At 42.8% G+C, this 25058-nt stretch overlaps 1 protein-coding gene across 6 annotated transcripts in view; it reads right to left on the bottom strand.

Annotated features, from left to right (window-relative positions):
* Nucleotides 1–25058, bottom strand: part of CTNND2 (catenin delta 2) — a 913533-nt gene that overhangs the window by 482049 nt on the left and 406426 nt on the right. For all 6 annotated transcript variants that reach the window (XM_056520133.1, XM_056520132.1, XM_056520127.1 and 3 more), the window contains one exon: nucleotides 17701–17953. In XM_056520133.1, the coding sequence (XP_056376108.1) occupies nucleotides 17701–17953 (253 nt within the window). The remainder of the gene's footprint in view (nucleotides 1–17700; nucleotides 17954–25058) is intronic.

Here is a 25058-nt window from a genome sequence, read left to right as displayed (position 1 = left end):
TGGGACTGCTGTTGTTTAATTTATTTATCAATGATATAGAGGATGGTATTAACAGCTCTGTTTCTATCTTTGCAGATGACACCAAGCTTTGTAGCACGGTACAGTCTATAGAGGATGTGTATAGGTTACAAGATGACTTGGATAGACTAAGTGTCTGGGCATCCACTTGGCAAATGAGGTTCAATGTGGATAAATGTAAAGTTATGCATCTGGGTACTAATAACCTGCATGCATCGTATGTCTTAGGGGGGATTAAACTGGCGGAGTCACTGGTAGAGAAGGATCTGGGTGTACTTGTAGATCACAGACTACAGAATAGCATGCAATGTCAGGCTGCTGCTTCCAAGGCCAGCAGGATATTGTCATGTATAAAAAGAGTCATGGACTCAAGGGACAGGGACATAATACTCCCCCTTTATAAAGCATTGGTACGGCCTCACCTGGAATATGCTGTTCAGTTTTGGGCACCAGTCCATAAAAGGGACACTGTGGAGCTGGAGAGGGTGCAGAGACGCGTGACTAAACTAATATGGGGCATGGAACATCTTAGCTATGAGGAGCGATTAAAGGAGTTACAATTGTTTAGTCTTGAGAAGAGACATCTAAGGGGGGATATGATAAATGTATATAAGTATATTAATGGCCCATACAAAAAATATGGAGAAAAACTGTTCCAGGTTAAACCCCCCCCCCCCCCCCAAAGGACGAGGGGGCACTCTCTCCGTCTGGAGAAGAAAAAGTTTAGTCTCAAGGGGCGACACGCCTACTTTACCATGAGAACTGTGAACTTATGGAACAGTCTACCTCAGGAACTGGTCACAGCAGGAAAAATTTACAGCTTTAAAACAGCATTATACACATTCCTGGAACAAAATAACATTATTGCTTATGAAGAAATATAAAATCCCATCCCTTCCCCAATATTGCACCACACCCCTACCCTTCAATTCCCTGGTTGAACTTGATGGACGTATGTCTTTTTCCAACCGTACTAACTATGTAACTCTCCATTTTGCTAAGAAAACCCAAAAGGGAGGCGTTGCTGTCGGGAAAAGGGGGCGTGGTCATATAAAAGGGGCGTGTTCCACACAATTGCACAAAATCCCAACATATTTACTAAAGTTTCCACAGAAGATGTGGTGGATTTCAGCTGAGGAAAACCCTACAGGTCAGAGCCTGTGTAAAAAAAGCAAAGTGTAGGGAAACCTTAGTAAATACCGTGGAAAATAAATTGTAGGGAATTAAAACCGACAAAGAAACCTACACTCCACTTCGTGAATAAGGGCCATTGTGCGGTCATCTCTGCCACGCAAAGAGTGTGTTGAAGTTACACGTATCTAGCCTATAGTTACACGTATGTAGCCTGTGCATTTAATATTGTTCCGCAAACTCCTTCAGTAACCTCTGCCACGCCAAAAGTGTTCAAAGCGTTAAAACTTAGATTTGACAAGTAGGTTGGTGAAAACTAACCCAAAAAGTTTAAAAGTAATCAAAAAACATGTCTGGAAAACAAGTTAGTGGACAGGTTAGATGGCAGAAGACCCCCGCCATGTTCCCTGCCAGTAAGAATGTTCCTGACAGTGCTAGTACATGTAGTGGCAACAGCAGCCAGGGGTCGTGTGGTAGTAGTGGCAGCCACGTCAGCCATCCAAAGTTCTCACTGCCTTAGAGAGGTTATTTGGTTTCACAGGATGATCAAGCTTTACTGGAATATTTCTGTAATACGACTTCTGAGGAGGAAGACTCTGACAATATGACAGTGAGTGGATTCCTCATCTCTGGCTTTGCCTCCTCCTCTACTGCTATGCAGAAGGAAAGCACTAGCCACGAGGAGGAGTTGTGTGGGGACAGTCAAGCTTTGGAATGTGTTCGCGAGGTGGTCAAGCCAAGCACAAGTGGGACTAGTGGTGGTGGTAAGCGTGGTGGGGATACTGTAAGGCGTCAAGGTGGCTATGCTGAGGGGGAGCAAGGAGCCCAAGAAGTCCATGGATAGAGGAGTGGCATGAACAATGAAGAGTTTGATGTTGATGATGATGTGGTGTTGGACAAGATGTGGTAACCACCTGGGCATGAGCTGACGTGTTCAGATCAGGAGGGTAGTGTCAGTGTAAACGAAGAAGAGCGTAGCTTAGGTGGGAAAGAAAACCAGTTAAGCCTAACAGGCGTAGGGCTCCAGGTCTGATGAACTCATGTGATGCTGCTGCATGTTCAGGTTCTATTAAAACACCATCCAGAGGAGGGGCAGATTAAGAGTCAGGTGGTGCAGCCTCTGTCCGATATTCTCATGTGTGGAACTTCTGTAATTCCTTAATGCAGAGAACGTGGCAAAATGTCATCTCTGTAAACAGAAAGTAAGCCGTGGGCAGGGTTCAAGTGTAGGAACTACATCTTTACGCAGGCATATGGAGCATCACCACAAGGCCGAGTGAGAAAGTCGAGACGTCCCACAATGTGAGGAAAATGCTGCTACCGATGATCCTCCAGATCCATACCAACTGTGTAACAGCCAGGCCTCTTCCACAGGCAGCACATTTTTAGGATTTGCCTAATCTCTGTCGTACCCTCCTCCTCCCTGATCCTGTAAGTTATCCATTGGGGAATCCATGTCCTCCAGACAACAGTATTCTCCCAGTCATCCTGTTGTAGTGCACCTCAATTCCTACCTGGCCAAGTTGTGGTGGCGCAAGCCGTCCCATACCATCTTGTTGACTCCACAGCCTTAAAGCGTACCCGTCAGATCCAACAAAAAAACTTTTTTTTTTTTTATATATCACATAGTTGTCTTGCACCTTTATTTCCTTTTTATTACACTTTTAATTTAGTTCACTAGCCTAAATTCCTCTCGAAGGGAGGGTGCGTGGCCTCACTGTGCAGGTCTCCTCCCCCTCCCTCAGTATGCTGTCTGCTCACATCTCCCCTAGCATTAGCAAAACTAGAACTCCCAGCTTGTCCTCACTGACAGTAGCAGGCCACAACCTGACAGTGGGAGGATTCTTCCTATGCATTTAAGGCAACTAATTGGGTGTGTCCAGCCCAGGTGGTGCGTACCTAGTTGCCATTATTTTGCAAAGAAAGCCATCCCCACTTTGCACAATCATGTGATGGAGAGGGTGGGCCACTCCATGAACTTATCTGTGTACAGAACGAGGTTCCACCACATCAAGGCCAGGAAATTATAGTAACACCTCCACGGTTGCGCTGATCAGGTTCTACAGCTGAACCCCCCCGCCTATCCTTCTCCATGGACATCTTGCACCCCACAGGGAAGAGCATAGCTTATTCTCCTACTCCCCCACCCTCCTTTCATCGCTGCAAAATCCAGCCCTGCTATGCTGTGTTACACCTGCTGAGCCTGGGCGAGAAAAGCCCCACAGCAGAGGAGCTGCTGCTCTGTCTACAACAAGAGGTTGAACACTGGTTCACAGTTCGTGAGCTGACAATGGGAATTGTTGTTGCCAATAACGGCACAATCATCATCAAAGCACTGCGTGTAGGTGGAATGACACAGACACACTCTCCCTGTTTGGCACACGTGCTAAACCTTGTGGTCAAACATTTCTTGACAACTTGTCCAGGTGTCAAGCCAGTGGCGTCTATGTGCAGGAAAATTTGCGTTCGGTTTAGTCATTCATATGCTTTTAGCCACTTAGGGATCACGGGCGTACAGTTACGCCCTGACACCCTGGTACTCAAGGACCCAGGGCGTACGTGTACGCCCGTGGGTATACTGCTGATATCTATCAGCAGGCACCCCGTGCAAATGCCTAGGGGGGTCCTGAATACACACCAGCGATTTGAGGCGATTCCGGGTCTTACGGGGCTCTGGTCCAAGACAACCACGATCCCCCCTAAGGGATAAAAGTGAGGTGGCAGGGGTGCCACCCCTCCTATTGGTCGTCCAGAAGCAAAGACCAATAGCATATCGGGGGTTGGGGGAGGGGTTTAACGTTCGGTTCCCCCACTCTGCCCACCCACTGTAGTCCGGACAGAGCGGGGGAACAGACGGTGACGGTGAACCGATCGGCGGCAGAGGATGGCGATGCGGCTCCCTGGATCCTACGGAAGCCGGTGAGTTGCCTAGCAACATCTGAAGGGCTACAGTTTGGAGACCACTATACAGTGGTCTCTAAACTGTAGCTTTCCAGATGTTGCAAAACTACAACTCCCAGCATGCCCAGACAGAAAACAGTTGTCTCGGAATGCTGGGAGTTGTAGTTATGCAACAGCTGGAGGTACTCAACTACATCTCTCAGCATGCCCTTCGGCGCTCAGTACATGCTGGAGTTGTAGTTTTGCAACAGCTGGAGGCACACTGGTTAGAAAATCCTGAGTTAGGTAACAGAATCTCCCTCCAACCAGTGTGCCTCCAGCTATTGCAAAAGTACAACTCCCAGCATGCACGGTCTGTCAGTACTGGGAGTTGTAGTTTTGAAACAGCTGGAGGTTTGCCCCCCCATGTGAATGTACAGGGTACATTCACATGGGCAGGTTTACAGTGAGTTTCCTGCTTCAAGTTTGAGCTGCGGCAAATTTTTCGCTGCAGCGCAAACTCCTAGCGGGAAACTCACCGTGAACCCCTGCAAGTGCGAATATACCCTAAAAACACTAGACTACACTAACACAAAATAAAGGGTAAAACACTACATATACACCCCTTACACTGCCCCCCCCCCCCAATGAAAATGAAAAAGGTATTGTACATCAGTGTTTCCAAAACGGAGCCTCCAGTTGTAGCAAAACAACAGCTACCAGCATTTCCGGACAGCCACTGACTCTCCAGGCATGCTGGAAGTTTAGCAACAGCTAGATGCACCCTGTTTGGGAATCACTGGTGTAGAATACCCCTATGTCCACCCGTATGCAATCCCTAATTTAGTACTCAAATATGCATGGCGCTCTCTCACTTTGGAGCCCTGTCGTTTTTCAAGGAAACAGTTTAGGGCCACATATGGGGTATTTCCGTATTTGGGAGAAATTGCACTACAAATTTGGGGGGGGGCATTTTCTCCTTTTACCCCTTATGAAAAGGAAAAGATGGGGGCTACACCCTCTTAGTGTAAAAAAAAAAAAAAAAAATTACACTAACATGCTGGTGTTGCCCCATACTTTTTATTTTCACAAGCAGTAAAAGGAAAAAAAGACCCCCATAATTTGTAACGCAAATACCCCATATGTGGGCGTAAAATGCTCTGCAGGCACATAACAGGGCTTAGGAGTGAGAGCGCACTATGTACATTTGAGGCCTAAATTGGTGATTTGCACAGGGGTGGCTGATTTTACAGCGGTTCTGACATAAACGCAAAAAAATAAATACCCACATGTGACCCCACTTTGGAAACTACACCCCTCACGGAACGTAACAAGGGGTATAGTGAGCCTTAACACCCCACAGGTGTTTGAAGAGTTTTCATTAAAGTTGAATGGGAAAATGAAAAAAAAAAAAAAGATTTTTCACTAAAATGCTGGTGTTACCCAAAATTTTTCATTTTAACAAGGGAAAATAGGAAAAAAGCCCACAAAATTTGTAACCCTATTTCTTCTGAGTAAGAACATACCCCATATGTGGATGTAAAGTGCTCTGCGGGCGAGCTACACTGCTCAGAAAAGAAGGAGCACCATTGGGCTTTTGAAGAGAAAATTTGAAGGCCACTTGTGTTTACAAAGCCCCCATGTGACCCCGTTTTGGAAACTACAACCCTCACATAATGTAAAAACGGGTACAGTGAGCATTTACGCCCCACAGGTGTCTGACAGATTTTTGGAACAGTGGTCCGTGAAAATGAAAAATTTTCATTTAATTTTTCATTTGCACAGCCCACTGTTCCAAAGATCTGTCAAATGCCAGTGGGGTGTAAATACCCACTGCACCCCTTATTAAATTCTGTGAGGGGTGTGGTTTCCAAAATTGGGTCGGGTCACATGTGGGGGGGTCCACTGTTCTGGAACCACAGGGGGCTTTGTAAATGCACATCGTTTTTTTTGCTGTTCTGGCACAATAGGGGGTTCTTAAATGTGACATGCCCCCAAAAACCATTTCAGCAAAATTTGCTTTCCAAAAGTCAAATGTGACTCCTCTTCTGAGCATTGTAGTTCACCCGTAGAGCACGTTACATCCTAACATGGGGTATTTCCATACTCAGAAGAGATGGGGTTACAAATTTTGGGGGGCATTACCCTTTGTAAAAATGGTAAATTTGAGGGGAAAAAATGCACTTTAGTGAAAAAATCTTTTTTCCATTAACACATCCGACTTTAACGAAAAGTCGTCAAAAACTGTGGGGTGTAAAGGCTCACTGGATCCCTTGTTACGTGCCTTGCGGGGTGTAGTTTCCAAAATGATGTGCCATTTGGGGGGTTTTCTGCTGTTCTGGCACCATAGGGGCTTTCTAAATGCGACATGCCCCCATACAACCATTTCAGCAAAATTCACTCTCCAAAATCCCATTGTCGCTTCTTCCCTTCTGAGCCCTCTACTGCGCCCACTGAACACTTTACATACACATATGAGGTATTTCTTTACTCGAGAGAAATTGGGTTACAAACTTTGGGGGGCTTTTTCTCCTATTACCCCTTGTAAAAATTCAAAAACTGGGTCTACAAGAACATGCAACTGTAAAAAAATGAAGATTTTGAATTTTCTCCTTCACTTTGCTGCTACTCCTGTGAAACACCTAAAGGGTTAACACACATACTGAATGTCATTTTGAATACTTTGAGGTGTGCAGTTTTTATAATTGGGTCATTTGTGGGGTATTTCTAATATGAAGGCCCTTCAAATCCACTTCAAAACTGGACTGTCCCTGAAAAATTCCGATTTTGAAAATCTTGTGAAAAATTGGAAAATTGCTGCTGATGGCTTCCAAAAGTAAAAACATTAGGATAAAGGGAAGAAAAAGGGGGGAGACAGAGATGGCACTATATAGTGCCGATTATCCGGGATGACTGGGAATTTGGGATGGCAGGTAGGGAAGCTGCTCACCTTTGCAGGTTGTGCTGTGCAGGCGCAACACTGTGAAGCGTTTTGAGCAGGTTCTTATAGCAGGTTTGTCGGGAGCAGCTGGCCATCAGTTCCGTCGAGGACGGTGGATAATGCAGGGATACAGATGTGGAGGATGGGAATCCTGGCAGGGGTTCCCTTGTTCTTCCAGTGAAAAACAACTTCGGCACTGTGAGTGCTACATCGGCGGCGTGATGACACGGGAGTCAGGAGTAGCTTGTATCAAACTTTTCATTAGTATCATAAAAAGTGGTAATACATAAGGACTACGTGTTTCTGAGGGGCTCCCTCCTTCCTCAGTTCACTGTCCAAGTTACAGTGTGAGGCTACAGTGCTCCATATATACAAAGAACCATGAATACATTATTACATTAAACTTTAGAATTTTGGTGGGTCTGAACGCTATTGGAGGCTGATGTCAGCCTCCAGGGTAAGTGTATGGTATAGGGAACAGATGGGCAAGTGCATTAACTCAGATTATTTTGCCCATTGAAACCAATAAGCCCATTGTGATCTATGGGGATCTCACGGTATGCTAAGCTGTAAGGTAAGCAGGAGGGTCTTGGCAGGAAAGTGGATGGGAGACCCTGGTGAAGGTTCAAGTACCATATTACAGTATTGTGGTTTTGGTTCATCACCTCCCTGCAACCCCTGGGCATCTTGGCTTCGGTCAAGATGCCATCAGTATATGGCTCCTCGGCTGATACCTTGGTTAACGCCTAGGTTGAAGCCAGGAGCATTTTCGGCCCCTTAGTTGCTTCGGCAAAAAGGGGCATCAAACCTGGATCCTTGCAGGTGCCTTCTGGCCCGGAGGTGAAGGGTAGGTTTGTTGGGGGGGCCTCTCTCCTGTTGGAGAAGGGCTTAGCAATAGACTGCATCCTTTGTGCACGTTTTTTTAGTGTGACACGTTTGCACTTTTTCTTGCACTTTGGGTGATAGAGAGCACTTGCCTCGGCTAAATAAAATAAATAAAAAATAAATAAACTTTCCTTGTGATTGACAAATGTAGGTCAATTGGTAATTAGAAAAGCCTTTAAAAGTGGGAACTAGGTCAATTGGCAATTAACTGAGTGTTTGAACCATGGGAACTAGGTTAATGGGGTACCAAATATGGGTATTGAGGTTAATTGAAACTGGATGTAATGTGTTGGCTGGGTTCACATCACGTTTTTTGCCATACTGTTTTCAATCAGTTTTTCAAAAGAAAACCATATGGCAAAAAAATGGACGGAAAAGTATGGGAAAAAGTAAACCGTATGCGTTTTTAAACTGTTTACTGTTGACCACGTTTTTGTCTCCGGTTTAAAAACCGTACTGCAATCGCATACATTTTTTTTTTTTAACATGGACTTCAATGGGAAACGCACATGTATACAGTTCCATACGGGAAACCGTATATGGTTTTTACTTTGCACATGCGCATTTGCATCCTAAAGTCCCCACCCAACACCCCTTGAATTAAAAATGGACAACATTTTCAAAAACTTATGTTTTTTTAAAAATAAAAACGGACGGAACTTTATGCACTTTTAAAAACAGTATACAGTTTAAAAACGCATACAGTTTACTTTTTCCCATACTGTTCCTTTAGAAAAACGGATTGAAAACAGTATGGCAAAAACGTGATGTGAACCCAACCTACGACTGGGTATGAATGAATGGGAGGTTAAGAAACATAGAGAACATAAAGTTTGCCAGTAGGTGGCAGCAGAGTATTAGGCAAGAGAGTATAATACAACATACAACATGGGAAAGTGAAGAACATAGATGAGGTGTTGAACATTTTACATGGTATAAACATCCATATTAGTAGACAGGATGTCGGAATATGTGATTCTCATTAAGAATATTTATATTTCCATTATATTTATAATAATAACAGTTGAAAATAAAAATACCAGTTGTAACCCAGGTTATTCTTATTCAGCTAATGGGTGTGAAAATTGCTTAGGATAACCATGCTTAGGATGGTGGGTTGATGATATCAATAATAATAATAATAATAATCAAAATTATCACAAATAGTTAAGAGATTATGAATTTTGATTATTATTGATATTATCATCAACCCACCATCCCAAACATGGTTATCCTAAGCAATTTCCACACCCATTAGCTGAATAACAATAACCTGGGTTGCAACTGGTATTTTTAATTTCAATTATTATTACAAATATAATAGAAATATAAATATTCTTAATGAGAATCACATATCCCGACATCCTGTCTAATTGTATTGATGTTTATACCATTTTGAAAATGTTCAACACCTTATATATGTTCTTCACTTTTGCATGTTGTATTATACTCTCTTGCCTAAAACTCTGTTGCCACCTACTGGCACACTTTATGTTCTCTATGTTTCTTAACCTCCCATTCCTTCATACCCAGTCAGGGCCGACGTTAGGGCGGGGCAAACCAGGCAATTGCCTAGGGCCCCCATCCCCCAGGGGGGCCCTGCCGGCTGCTCAGCATAGGCTTGCGCACCGGGTGTGCCTGGGCACACCCTAATCAAGCCTGGGGGGATACGCGGCCACCACTGAGCAGCCCGCAGGGGGCCCCGTCACAGTCTGGACATCCCTGTGTCCCAAAAGATCTTTTCGGGAGACAAGGATGTCCCGGTTACCTTTCTGCGGCGGCCCCCGCGTTAACTTTAAAAATGCAGGGGCCGCCGGGAGGTAGGGCATGCATTGACGTCACTGACGTCCCGTGCGTGCGGCCATAGCAACGGAGGAGCTCCGACCACCATTCCTCCGGTCCCGGTACCTACTGCTATGGTCTATAGGCCATAGCAGTAGATCGTGACCCACGGACCGGAGTAGCGGTGGTCGGAACACTGAAGTGGGGCAGTACACAGACATACAGCCTCCAACCATACACTATATATGGCTGAAGGCTGTATGTCTGTGGGGGAAGTATACTGCAGTTAATGTGGGGAGCTAATAGCTCCTCATATTGGGTGCAGTATAGTTCCCCACATTAGGTGCAGTATAGTTCCCCACATTAGGTGCAGTATAGCTCGGAGCTATACTGCACCTAATGTAGGGAACTATACTGCACCTAATGTGGAGGAACTATACTGCGCCTAATGTGGGGGAACTATACTGCGCCTAATGTGGGGAAAACTATACTGCACCTAATGTGGGGAGAACTATACTGCGCCTAATGTGGGGAGAACTATACTGCGCCTAATGTGGGGGAACTATACTGCGTCTAATGTGGGGGGAACTTTACTGCGCCTAATGTGGGGGAAACTTTACTGCGCCTAATGTGGGGGGAACTATACTGCTTCTAATGTGAGGGGAACTATACTGCTCCTAATGTAGGGGGAACTATACTGCTCCTAATGTGGGGGGAACTGTACTGCACCTAACGTGGGGGAACTATACTGCCAACCTAATGTGGGGGAACTGTACTGCACCTAATGTGGGGGAACTGTACTGCCAACCTAATGTGGGGAGGAAATGTACTGCCGACCTAATGTGGGGAGGAAATGTACTGCCAACCTAATGTGGGGAGGAACTGTACTGCACCCAATGTGGGGAGGAACTGTACTGCACCCAATGTGGGGGAACTATACAAAAATATAAAATTGTACTATTCTGATGCCTAGAACTCTTTATTTTTCTGTATATGGGGATGTATGAGGGTAATATTTGGCGCTTTGATTTGTAGTTTTTATCGGTACCATTTTTGTTTTGATGGGACTTTTCAATTGCTTTTTAGATATTTTTTTATGGTATTTGAAGTGATCGAAAATGTGCAAATCTGGTTAGTGCACTATTACGACTTTTGGGGCCACTCTTTTGATTTTGCCTAGGGCCATGCTAAGCCTAAAACCGTCCCGGTACCCAGTCTTACACATTACATCCAGTTTCAATTAACCTCAATAGCCATATTTGGTACCCCATTAACCTAGTTCCCAAGGTACAAACACTCAATTAATTGCCAATTGACCTAGTTCCCACCAGTTCAAAGTAATTACCAATTGACTTCCATTTGTCAATCACAAGTAAAGTTTGACCACAACACTAATTTTCCATGCCACCCCGGGACTTGAACCTCCACCAGGGTCTCCCATCCACTTTCCCACCGAGGCCCTCCTGCTTACCTTACAGCTTCACATACCGTGAGATCCCCATAGATCACAATGGGCCTATTGGTTTCAAAGGGCAAAAAAACACAGAGTTAATGCACTAGCCCATCTGTTCCCTATACCATACACTTACCCTGGAGGCTGACGTCACAGCCTCCAATAGCGTTCAGACGCGCCAAAATTCAAAAGTTAAATGTAATAATGTATTCATGGTTCTTTGTAATAATGTAATAATGTATTCATGGTTCACACTGTAACTTGGACCTGAGGAAGGAGGGAGCCCCTCCGAAATGCGTAGTCCTTATGTATTACCACTTTTTATGATACTAATAAAAAGTTTGATACAAGCTACTCCTGACTCCAGTGTCATCACGCCGCCGGTGTAGCGCTCACAGTGCCGAAGTCGGTTTTCACTGGAAGAACAAGGGAACCCCTGTCAGGATTCCCGTCCTCCACATCTGTATCCCTGCAAAAGTAAAAACATGTCAACTTTATGATGCAAACATAAAGTAGACATATTTTATATGTGAATCAATATATAATTTATTTGTAATGTCTATTTTCCTTACAGAGAGCTTCAGAGTTAGAAAAATGCAAAATTTTCATATTTTGGTAATTTTCACCAAGAAATGATGCAAGTATCAACAAAAATGTACCACTAACAAAGTAGAATATGTCACGAAAAAACCATCTCGGAATCAGAATGAAAAGTAAAAGCATCCCAGAGTTATTAATGCTTAAAGTGAAAGTAGTCAGATGTGCAAAAAATGGCCGGGTCCTACACTGAAAATTGTCTGGGCCCTTATGGGGTAAAATATGTATGTATAATAAGATGTGTGTATGTATTGTGTGAGTATTATAGATGTATGTATGATAGATGTCTGTAAGTAGGATAGATCACACATCCGTACACACACATCTATAAAACACATATCTACCATACACACACATTTGTAGTCTGGGGGAGCGGAAGAGCCTGGAGAGGACTTAGGGGTCTGGGGAGGGGGGGGGGGGGGGCAGAGGAGTGTAGAGAGGCCTTGGGGGTCCGGGGAGGGCAGAGAAGCATGGAGAGGACTAAGGGGTCTTGGGAGGGGGGCATAGGACCCCCCTAAGAAAGACTTAGGGGTCTGGAGGAGGACAGTGAGGGGTGGGATTTAGCTGAACTGAGAAGAAACAGTGTGTGTCAGTATTATTATTGCAGGCACAGTGTGTGACGGGTTATATTCACAGGATATAGTGCCAGTGTGTGGCAGGGTTATATTCAGAGGGTATAGTGTGTGGCAGTATTAATATTGGGGTATAGTGTGTGGCAGTATTATATTCAGAGGGTACAGAATGTGGCAGTAATATATTCAGGACACAGTGTGTGGCAGTATTATATTCAGGAGGTATAGTTTGTGGTAGTATTAATATCGGGGTATAGTGTGTGGCAGTCTTAATATAAGGAAGTTCAGTGTGTGGCACTATTATAATGAGAGGGCACAGTGTGTGGCAGTATTATATTCGGGGGTACAGTGTGTGGAAGGGTTGTATTCAGGGGTACAGTATTTGGCAGGGTTATAATGATTATTGTCATCATACAGAGGATGAGGATCTGCTAACAAAGTGAGGAATCAATGATGTCCGAGTGTCAGACTCTGCAGAGAAGATGTAGCTGGAAGAAGTCCTGGTGTCCGGACAAGATGAAGGAGAAAAGAAAAGACATCAGAGAAGAAGTCACTCAGGTCACTGATGATATTGTGCATTCTGTCTGATTTCCCCATCAGAGCTGTAGAAATTGTGCTCCAATCGGTGGCTCTCCAGGCATAATGGAAGTTGTAGCTTTGCAACAGCTAGAGAGGCACCTGAACTGTGGTGATCGATGGAGGTCCCAGCAGTTTCAAACCAATACAGTGGAGCACAGTATCATACCGTGACAGTATCTAATCCATATGTGGGGCACAGTATCTAATCCATATAGGCATTAAAACGTCTAATCCACATAGGGGATCACAATATCTAATCCGAACAGGGGGGCACAGTATGTAATCCATAAAGTGGGGCAGAGTATTTAATCCATATGAATTTCAGGTGTGTGTGTGGGGAGGGGGGGGGGATCCCTGAACACTGAATATAATACTGCCACACACTGTACCCCTGAATATATTACTGCCACACACTGTACCCCTGAATATATTACTGCCACACACTGTACCCCTGAATAGAATACTGCCACACACTGTACCCCCTGAATATAATACTGCCACACACTGTACCATCTGAATATAAGCCTACCACACACTGTACCCCTGAATATATTACTGTCACACACTGTATCCCTGAATATAATACTGTCACACACTGTACCCCTGAATATATTACTGCTACCCACTTTGCCCCTGAAAATAATACTGCCACACACTGGGCCCCAGGTATATTACTGCCACACGCTATTCACCTGCAATATTACTGCCACACGCTATGCCCCCAAATATATTTTCGACAAACACTGTGCCCTGTACCAACCAATTGCACATCTGTGCCCCCAGAATTAATGATGCCACTGTGCCCCCAGAATTCATTATGTCACTGTCCCCCAGAATTAATGATGCCTCTATGTCCCCAGAATTAATGAGGCCTCTATGCCTTCAGAAATAATGATGCCGCTGTGCCCCCAGAATTAATGATGCCGCTGTGCCCCCAGAATTAATAATGCCGCTGTGCCCCCAGAATTAATGATGCCGCAGTGCTCCCATAATTAATTATGACAATGTGCCCCCATAATTAATGATGCCGCTGTGCCACCAGAATTAATGATGCTGCTGTGCCCCCAGAATTAATTATGCCGCTGTGCCCCCAGAATTAATGATGCCACTGTTCCCCCTAGAATTAATGATGCCGCTGTTCCCCCTAGAATTAATGATGCCACTGTGCCCCCAGAATTAATTATGTCCCTGTGCCCCCACATGAACTTTGCCACTGTGACTCTCCAGCTGTTGCAAACTACAACTCCCATCATGCACACACATAAGGTCATGATGGGCGTTGTAGTTCTAAAACAACAGGAGAGTCACATGTGGGGGAACACAAATTTTTACCTGAGCTGTGGCTCCCGTCTCAGGTCCCCCGCTGCTCTGCTGCTCTTGCCTCTTCTAGTCAGGCCTGGCCAGAGCAGATGATGCAGGCAGCGCTAATCGCTGCATCACAGGAGAATCGCCGGGCAGGGACACAGCATTCCCTTGCTCCGGGCCATGGCTATTCGTTTGTATTGGTGTCTTAGAGACACCTATACAAGTGATTGAGGGGAGATCAGGTGGGAGGTCCGGATGACTGGCGGCCGCGGTCAGGATATACCCCTGCTCTATTTGATCTGGTCATTTCTAACAATGCAGAGCTGATTAGGAATGTAACTGTGCAGGAAAACTTCGGTAAGAGCAACCACAATATAGTCACTTTTTGCTTAAAGTGTAAAAAAAACAAAAACAAAGAAATGTTGGGAGGGCAAAAACCTATAATTTCAAAAAGGCAAATTTCCCTGGGCTTATAGCTGCACTTCAGTACATAGAATGGAAGGAACTGTTGTCAAGTACTGATGCAGATGATAAATGGGAGCTTTTCAACTCTATACTAAATAACTATACTGATAAATGTATTCCTATGGGGAAAAAGTATGAAGGATTAAAACTAAATCCTACAAGGCTGACAACTGATGTTAAAAGAGAAATTCATTTCTAGAGGCATACACCCTATGTGGTGAAGCCCAGGTATTCCATTTAGCAAAATACTTTATTATGTTTACAGCCACCAGGGGTGTCTATTAACAGCTGCTGATACCTTTGTGTTGTATTGCTTATTGATTAAAATACTTTTATTTAGTGTTCAGAAGAGATGTTTTAGGGGGGGGGGGGGGATTATTAACTTTTTATTTAAAGGGGTACTCCCATGGAAAACAATTTTTTTTCAAATCAACTGGTGTTAGAAAGTTTAACAGATTTGTAAAGTACTTTAATTTACAAATCTTAATCCTTGCAGTACTTATCAGCTGCTGTATGCTTTAGAAGAAGTTGTATAGTTCTTTGCTGACACCTGTGTCAGGAACTGTCTAGAGCAGGAGCAGATCACCATAGCAAACCTCTCCTGCTTTGGACAGTTCTTGACAAAAACAGAGGTGTAAGCAGATAGCACTGTGGTCAGACTGAAAAGAACTTCACAACTTTCTCTGGAGCATACAGCAGCTGATAAGAACTGGAAGGATTAAGATTTTTAATCCTTCCTGCTCCAGGACATATGCATATGTCCAAGTTGATAGCTTGTTAGCGCAACTGGATGTATGCATACGTCCTAGCGATCTCCTGCTCTGCTTGTTGCGCCGCTGGGCCTCCCAAGCAGATGAACGGCCCAGCCCACCGGTATGCCCGAAGAAATACAGACGTCGGCTGCGTACGGAGCAGACGGTCCCTGCGCGGCAGTGTCTCTACCCTGGCTGAGTCTGTGGCTGGCCCGGAGCGGAAAAGGAGGCCTCCCGGTTAAGAGGCCCACTGGAATGCCTTAAAAATTTTCTCCATTTTCACTATTGATTTTTACTCACTCAAATATAAGCCGAGGGGTTTCAGCAAGAAAAACTAGGCTTATATAGAGTATATAATGTACTTCTTAAGATTTTTTTCCTTTTTGTAGAAATCACTGCTTAAAAATACACCACTAGGAGTCCCCATACCACCCGAAACATAATCTTGTTCGGCTGCAGCATCATTTGTCCAAACTGAAGCACAGGCATGGAGAAAGTCTAGTATGTGAGGGTGGGACTAGCCCTCCTCTGTGATCACTCCTGTCCTATCAGACTGAAGCATGAAAACAGAGAGGATGGGATTACAAAGCAGCCTGCAATGATTGAATGAAGAGACCCAGCACAACACAGAAGACTCCGGGAGCATGATGAATCATGCAGAATGACAAAGCAAAGAATGACAAACTAAGTAAGCAATAGAAAGAAGGCATTTGTGAGAGAAATTACACAGTTGTAAGAATGAACGTCTGCGGCACACGTCATAGGATCCAACACAACTTATTGTCAGCTAATGCAGAGCACAGGCAACCATTGTTTTGCTTACAAAAGCTTCTTCACAGGCTGTGAAGAAGCTTTTGTAAGCAAAACAATTGTTGCCTGTGCTTTGCATCAGCTGATGATAAAGTTGTGTTGGATCCTATGACGTGTGCCGCAGACGTTCATTCTTACACCTGTGTAATTACCTCTGCTGCTGCTAGTCTGCTGTGAGCACCTCCTGGACCTTCAGAGCAACCATATCTGTTGATTCCACATCTGACGGGGACTTTGATGGTAGTGCCAGCAATATCCTGTCTACATTTATTTGTGAGAGAAATATAGGTGCTAGACACAACAATTATATATGTACATGATCATGAGTAGGTACTGCGTAGCATATATTTAAAATATTTGTGTGGGATATGACAGGTACTCTTTAAGGTTCAGTTTCCAGTGTGGGACTACCTTTTTCATGGCGATCATTCTGCCTAGATATTAGCTTAGCTATTTTGTTCACCTATAGCCCTATATAACCTATTTTTTTCTTACAAATGCAATTGGTCTTGGTAACTGAAATTTTTATTTTAGCTTTCTTGCTTGTCCAGTTCTTTTTGAAGCTCTCTACAAATGGTCCTAGGCTCTTGGACAACTTTTCTGATTATTCTTTTCACTCTGTCAGACATCTTGTGAGGAGCACCTGGTCAAAGCAAATTTAAGGTGAAACAATTGTCTTTTCACTTCTACTAATAACCCCAACAGTGCTCACAGGAACATTCAAAAGCTTAGAAATGCGCCTATTACCAATGCCATTGTTATGTTTTGCAACAATTAGGTTGCAAGGGTCCTGATACAGATCTTTGCTTTTACCCCTCATGAGATGTGTCTTGTGTGACACCTTGGCAATGAGACCTTTTTGTAGGCCATCAGTTGTGACTGAACCTGCTGATATTATTTTGCACTGACAAGAAGCTTGATTGCTGTTTAATTACTGATAGATTTTAGCTGTTGTCTTGGACTTCCATGCCTATTTGCCCCTTCCTTTCTTTGTGTGTTCAATACTTGTTCCCTGTGACTTTTCACATTTTTTGATTACATGTTTGATTACTTAGGATGTTATCAACATCTGGTTAAAATTTCATGTCAATAGCACTTTTGAAAATGTATTAAAAGGGTTAACCAGGAATAGAAAAACAGAGCTACTATCTTTCAAAACCTGCCCCCTGTCGGTCTCTAGGTTGGGTGTGGTTCTGCAGCTCAGAATGGAGCCAAGCTGAAAAACCAAACCCGACCTGGAGACAGACGTGGAACTGTTTTTGAAAGAAATTAGCTGTGTTTTTCTCTTCCTGGACAACCCCTTTAAGTTAGAAAAATGGTGACATATTCTATACTTATTTCACTCGCTGTATAAATAAATATTGTATGAAGCAGTTTTAATACAAGTCAGAAGAAACAAATATCGTTAATTTTATTTTGTTCAAAAAGATAACGTGAAACATCTGTGAATATACAGTATAAGAAAATTATTCCTTAAAACACAATCTGTTACAGAGAGGAGGCAAAATTTGTAGGAAAAGTCATGCTTACCTTGGATCTTTCTGAATGCTATCAATAGATGGAGACCTGGCTAATGTTCCTTCAGGTGGTATAGCTGGCCCAGATTTACTGTAGGGTGAGTCAACAGATGGACAATACTGCAGCTGTCGGTAAGGGTCTACATAACTGGAGCCAGGGCCTACAGCATAACTGGCCCTCTGGAAGGTCCCTGTTGCATTCTGAGAGCAATGTTGGCTGCCTGTACGCTGTAAAGGTATGGAGTCGACACCAGGGGAAGATGGGGCTACGATAGGAAAGTAGGGACAAAGTAAAAAACTAAGGATCTGTTCACAAAAATGGTTAACCAGGTCTAGGCAGGAAAAATACACAAGTAAAGGGGACATAAAAAAAAAGCATTCCATTACCTATTAAGAAGGTTATTAAGACAAAATTCAGAAACTTAAAAGCAGCAATAGTCTTATTTAATTAGGGTGGATTCAGTAGTGGATTCAGAGGTGGCTTAACATGGACAAATCTGCATTAAAATGTAAAGGAAATACATGAGTATTTAGTAGCGGAATTGACAATGGTGAAAATATAATGTGACTGTTGACAATTTTAGTACAGGGTAGCAGAATATGATAGAACTACATAAATTAGTAATATAAAATATAAAAATTAAATGTGTGAATCCACCCTATTGTTTAGTTGTGCTTTGGTTTATAAGAAGTGCTTTAACATACTTAAGACAAATTATAGGAAACAAACATTACCAATACATCCCAAACTGTAGAAACCTTTATTAACCTTTTCAAAGATATAAGAAAAAAAAACAACATTCCTACTTTGGGATCTATTAACCCTATTTTCTATCAACTATGATTTATGTAGGAAGAGTTATAAAGGCATCATATTTGGGGAAAAAACATTTGGCTGCATTTTTTTTAATCTCATGTACAACAATTATGTTTGAGATATTTTTTTTAATCATATTCCTATGACAGTTGTATACAGAGCATCCCAAAATATATCAGACAGCATAAGCCAGTTTAGAATAGGAGCTCATATTACTCAAAATATTTTATTTATTTCTTTTGCAACATTTGTGCAATATCTAATATATTTTTGCATTTCTGTTTTTGTATACTATTTACAATATTGCTGGTGACCACAAGAGGCAAGACAAAATAACAGTTTTCTGTTTTTATATTGTCAAAAATAGGTGTATAGGATCCAATATGATTAATTGGCATCTGTTTTAAAATACATTCATCATAAGCTGTCATGGCTTTGTTCTGAATGAAGCCATGAAGTTTGTGTGAACAGAACCTCATGCATCATCATATATTGTATTTATTTATAAATGTATTTATTTATAAACGTTACATGAAAATCGTAAAAATAACACATTTTATAGTAACAATAACCAAAATATGATTGAAGATACTGAAAAGACAGCCTGAAATCCAGTATACAAGGCAGATATTAGTGTGTGCTTTTTTTTTCATCATGCGGTACACAGCACTCCCTAACTTTAAAAACTACTTTTCAGGGCAGTCACTGGAAAATATATAATCTTTTTACATCTGCAAAGTAAAATTAGACACAGCATAACTCTGACTCCGACTATAAGGGTATATTTACAATGGCAGGATGAGGCCTCCATACTTGAACCCAACCATAGTGAGATCCAATACAGAACCTGAATTCATTGTTAAAGATAATATTGATAAAGTCCATAGGAGTTTTTCCTGATGGGCACCAAGACACTAAATTTACTTCTTCTTAGCAACTTTAAATGGTCCAAGCAGAGACAGGCATGTGTAATAAAGGTGCCACATGTGGATAAGAAAAATAAGGGAGCTGCTAGTGCTTGTTGGCAGATCAAATGATCATCTCTACAAATGGTCTGTTTGGTCATCTAAAGCCTGCTGACTGTGTACCAGCCTTAACATAAAAACTTCTCCCAACATCTCCTAACAGCTTGGTGAGAATGGTCTAGATGCCAGGCAATGTGCATTGTAAAGACTTGTCTAGAAGTCAATTATCTCTTATCAAGATGTATACCATCCAAAAGTAGCCTGAGTGTGCCTTTTTATAAAACAGAGGAAGCACTTTAATGCCCTCTAGTGGCAAGATCCAGTGTCTAATCAGACTTTATTTGTAATCACATACAAATCTGCCTGAGACATACTGTAGGTACACAGCTCAAGGTTGAAAAAAAAAGGCAAATGCCCATCAAATTGAACCTATATGCCTACTGGGTCCCTACTGTGTTGATCCAGATGAAGGCAAAAAACCCTTCTGCATGCCAATTTGTGCAGTAAACCTTTTTTTTTTTTATCTAGTACATTATTTTGTCAATGAGTGTATATATATTTTTTTAATTTACATACTAACATAGTTTATAAGGTTGAAAAAAGACCAGAGTTCTTTAAAAACTTTTTAGATGTTGTATGTGTCTTGGCAAAACATTAAATGGGCAGTATTTTTTTTTTCTTTGCTATTGCACTCCTTATGGTAAATAAAGAATATTTATTGTACTTTGTTTAAAAAAAAAAATGAAGTTTTCTATGTTTTGTGTTTAAAAAAGCTGCCACTAAGTGTATCCCTACTTGTACAGAGTAGGTGGGACCCCCGTGATCAGACATCTTATAACAATGTAAATGGTTGTTGGGTCAAAACTAAAAAGGTAGCTACAAATGCTTACGGCCAAGGTGTGACTTGTATAAGTGCATGGTTAATTCAAAAGTTTTCAATACTCTGCAGCAGTTGCAACCTGCAGTACAAATTGACTACTTACAGAAAGCTGAAAAAAGCACATGTACGAACACTTACATGTTCAGACAGACACTGTTTTCAACTCACGTTCTGTCCAGTTTAAGCAGACACATTGTAGAAGTAAATGCTGGTAATGCACAACATACTGAAGTTATGGGCATAGGTCACGTCCTCCTGCCACATAGAGGAGGAAAATGGTCCAGAGCGGTTTTCATGAGAGAGGCATTCTGGATCCTGCGGCTGGACCTGCGCCATCCACAGAGTCTGAATTACCACAATAGCCTGGCTTATTTTTATTGATATGTTTTCATTGGAGATTGTCATGTTGTGCATTATAATTAATCTATGGATTTGGCTTAAAGAGTTCACTGAGCAGGGTATTCAGTATATGGTAAATGTGAAACAAAGAACCCACATTGGAGGATTGCAGAAGATAGACATGTTTGGTTTTAAGTGTGTCAGTAATGTGTATGTCTTTGTACAGAAAGGTGAGTGCATAGATATTGCATTGTGGCCAGTTTCTACCATATCTACATTTTACCTATGTAGGGATGTAGATGAGTTTAAACTGTGATGTTTGTTGTCAATGAAAATTCTGTGTCTTTGAATTTGATCATGTGGGGAGCCCATAGTGTAAATTGACATCTAGCCTCTTTGTATAGGAATAGGTCTTGTCATCAGTTTAGGACCGGAAAGACTAGTTTCTGATCTCGCTGGAGATTATAGTGGAAGTAAACCTGAAACTTTGGGCGGTAGAGGAGTATGGCGTAGGTTTGCTCCCTGTGTCTCTGGTGGCAATCAGGACACAACCTGGTTGTACACTCGCTCGGCTACCACAATATCCTCTGAGTGTAGTGCAAATGGATAGTATAAAGGTGCTTCCCCGACTTCTGTACTTATTCTCCTGTGTCCTGACCCATATACTTTGCCCATTCTTTCAGAAGCTTGCATAGCTCCTGTCTGGCTTTGTCTGGGCCAACAGACACCCGCGGGTTGCTAGGAATATATTGGTCTGAAGGAAGAGATCTGATGGGAGCTTGGCTCTCCCAGACTGCCAGTCCTTTTACTTGTCAGCTGTCTTGACTTGTGTCTTGGATAGTTTCCATAACAGGGATGGGAAGCAGTGGATTGGTCTTGAGTCCTCCAGTGCTAATCTGGACCCTAGGGCCCTTTTATGGCTCCTGCGTGTGATCCTATCTCAATCTGTGGTGTCCTCCTTGCCCCCTGTTATGGCTTCTATTGCTTTAATGTGCAGGGCATATCTTATTATGCCCTCTCATATTGTGACCCCAGAATGGCCCACTATCCTCGGTGTTCGGTAACCTAGTCTTCCTCCGGGCCTTGTCGGCCCCTTCCTTCCTGGACGGCGATCGGATGGTGTCGTGTTTAGAGACTTCTTAGATGTGTCTGATTTGAAGCCGCTGGAGAGGATCCTGGATGGTGGTGTCCTGTCTCTTGCCGCCTCCTTCCAGTATGTGCAACTGCAACACTTGAGAGCTCTAAACTGACACTGCATTTACATCACCCACTGTCCCCTTTCCAACATCTTTGTGTTTCTTCCTCCACTGTTTCACGGCCGATTAGTGTCATATACAATCTCTTATTGGACTTTTTGGGGATTTGCAGCTTCCGTTGAAACAGGGCTGGGAATCAGCTATTGGATGCTCGCTGTCTGATGAAGAATGGGCGACTGTGATATCAATGTACCACAAGGCCTCGGTATCTTGTAAAGCTCAGAAGACCAATTATAAGCTACTTAACAGGTGGTACAGGGTCCCGGCTCTTCTTTCACACTTCTACTCGTCCATCCGAGTACCTGCTGGAGGTGTGGAGAACCTGGTGGGACTATCTCTCATATTTGGCAGACCTGCCCTGCCATTTATTCCTTTCCAGGTCTTGGACCTCATTCACCGTAAGCCTGCGACCCGCTTACCCCTAGATCCAGTCCCTTTACTTCTCTCTGTGATGCCGGTCTCCACACCCAGATGGGCTAAGACCCTCTTGCACTTCTTCCTTTTGGCAGCGAGGACTCGTCTCTGGAGGTCCACAGTTCCCACGACTCTCTCATCCTGGCTTCAGGAAGTTGCTGACTTGCATAAAATGGAGGAATTGCTTGCAGACTCTCACCACACGATAGATAGGCACACAGCTATTTGGAACCCATAGTGGGACTAGCTTTTTTCTCCAGAGTTTAGGGATCTCCACTCTTCATTCTCCTAAGATGCTATCCTCCCCGTGACCCCCCACGATGAGCCCCATTATAACTTCCTTGATCCATTCCTTTTTCTCTGGCTTGACTTGGAGAGCTCGGAGTTGCGATCGCCCTGTGAAGTATGTTGTTTACTCATCTGGTGCGTTTATCCTGTGGATTTGCTTTTTCTTTATTTTCTTCATTTTTTCCTCTCGTTTCTCCTATTTCTGTTTCCTCCCTCCCCTCTTGGGGTTTTGTTTTTTCATTTCTTCTTCCCTCTTCCTTCTCACCACTCTCCTCTGACCTCTATGCCAAGGTCCCCTTTCTCTTCTCCACTTCCCTTCTCACTCCCCCCCCCCCCAAAGAGGTTTGCTTTTGCTTATGCTTTTGTTTTGTCTGAAATGTTTTTTTCTATTGTGTTATGCACATGATCAGCTTATCTTGGCTACTATTGTACTTCATTTTTACATTCATCTAATTTTATTCTTAGTTTTTTCGAAAATGAAAACCCAATAAAAAAAAGGGGGGGGGGGAGGTGAGATAGGGACAGAGACCTCAGGCAAAGCAGTGTATGGATGATCAGCATGACTGTCTGCCTCTCATGAAGCTAGAAACCGTGGTTATAAATCCTGTAAAACCTGTATCCTTATTATATAAAGTCATGGCCGTAAGAAAATGTAGTTCTCACAGAAAAGGATTGCAGTAACACATGTTTTGCTATACACATGTTTATTCCCTTTGTGTGTATTAGAACTAAACCAAAAAAGGGAGGAAAAAAAGCAAATTGGACATAATGTCACACCAAACTCCAAAAATGGTCTGGACAAAATTATTCGCACCCTTAACCCCTTGGGGACGGAGGGTTTTCCAGTTTTTGCACTTTAGTTTTTTCCTCCTTACCTTTTAAAAATCATAATCCTTTCAATTTTGCAGCTAAAAATCCATATGAAGCCTTATTTTTTGCGCCACCAATTCTACATTGTAATGACATCAGTCATTTTACCCAAAAATCTACGGCGAAACTGAAGAAAAAAAAATCATTGTGCGACAAAATTTAAGGAAAAATGCCATTTTGTAACATTTGGGGGCTTCCGTTTCTATGCAGTACATTTTTCAGTAAAAATTAAAACATATTATTCTGTAGGTCCATACAATTAAAATGATACCCTACTTATATAGGTTTGATTTTGTCGTGCTTCTGGAAAAAATCATAACTACATGCATGAAAATTTATATGTTAAAATTGTCATTTTCTGACCCCTATAACTTTTTTATTCTTCTGCATATGGGGTGATATGAGGGCTCATTTTTTGCGCCGTGATCTGAAGTTTTTAGCGGTACTATTTTTGTATTGATCTGACTTTCTGATCACTTTTTATTCATTTATCCATGATATAAAAAGTGACCAAAAATATGCTATGTTGGACTTTGGAATTTTTTTTGAGTGTACGCCCATTGACCGTGCTGTTTAATTAACGATATATTTTTATAATTTGAACACACGGCGATACCACATATGTTTATTTTTATTTACACAGTTTTTTTTTTTTATTGGGAAAAGGGGGGTGATTCAAACTTTTATTAGGAAAGGGGTTAAATGATCTTTATTCACTTTTTTGCAATGTTATAGCTCACATAGGGGGCTATAACACTGTACACTAATCTTTTACATTGATCAATGGTTTCTCATATGAAACCATTGATTAATGATTCTGCCGGTTGACAGGCACTGAGCAGTCATTCGGCGATCGGACAGCATGGAAGAAGGTAGGGACCCTCCGGCTGTCTTTACAGCTGTTCGGGGTGCGGAGATTTCATTGTGGCGATCCCGAACAGCCCCCTGAGCTAACCGGCAGCGCTTTACTTTCATTTTAGACACAGCATTCAACACCGCTATTAGCCACGGGTCCCAGCCGTAGATAGAGGCCGGGCCCGACACACTATGACGGCCCCGCGTTATAGAAAGGGAGTGGGTTGAGGGCGTTTAAGTACGCCCTCCGTCCCCAAGGAGTAAACTTAATATTTGGTTGCACACCCTTTGGAAAAAATAACTGCTGTCACTTCCTATAACCATCAATAAGCTTCTTACATCTCTCAGCCGGAATGTTGGACCACTCTTCCTTTGCAGACTGCTCCAGGTCTCTCTTTTCCCAACAGCAATTTTAAGATCTCTCCACAGGTTTTCAATGGGATTTAGATCTGGACTCATTGCTGGCAACTTCAGAACTCTCCAGCGCTTTGTTGCCATCCATTTCTGGGGGCTTTTTGATGTATGTTTTGGGTCATTGTCCTGCTGGAAGACCCAAGATATTGGATGCAAACCCAGCTTTCTGACACTGGGCTGTACAGTGCGACAAAAAATCCATTGGTAATACTCAGATTTCATGATGCCTTGCACACATTCAAGGCACCCAGTGCCAGAGGCAGCAAAACATCC

Source organism: Hyla sarda, chromosome 5, assembly GCF_029499605.1.
Source record: "Hyla sarda isolate aHylSar1 chromosome 5, aHylSar1.hap1, whole genome shotgun sequence".
Lineage (NCBI taxonomy): Eukaryota > Metazoa > Chordata > Amphibia > Anura > Hylidae > Hyla > Hyla sarda.
The sequence above is the reverse complement of the archived record's forward strand: the minus strand, read 5'-3'. Positions and strand labels throughout refer to the sequence as shown.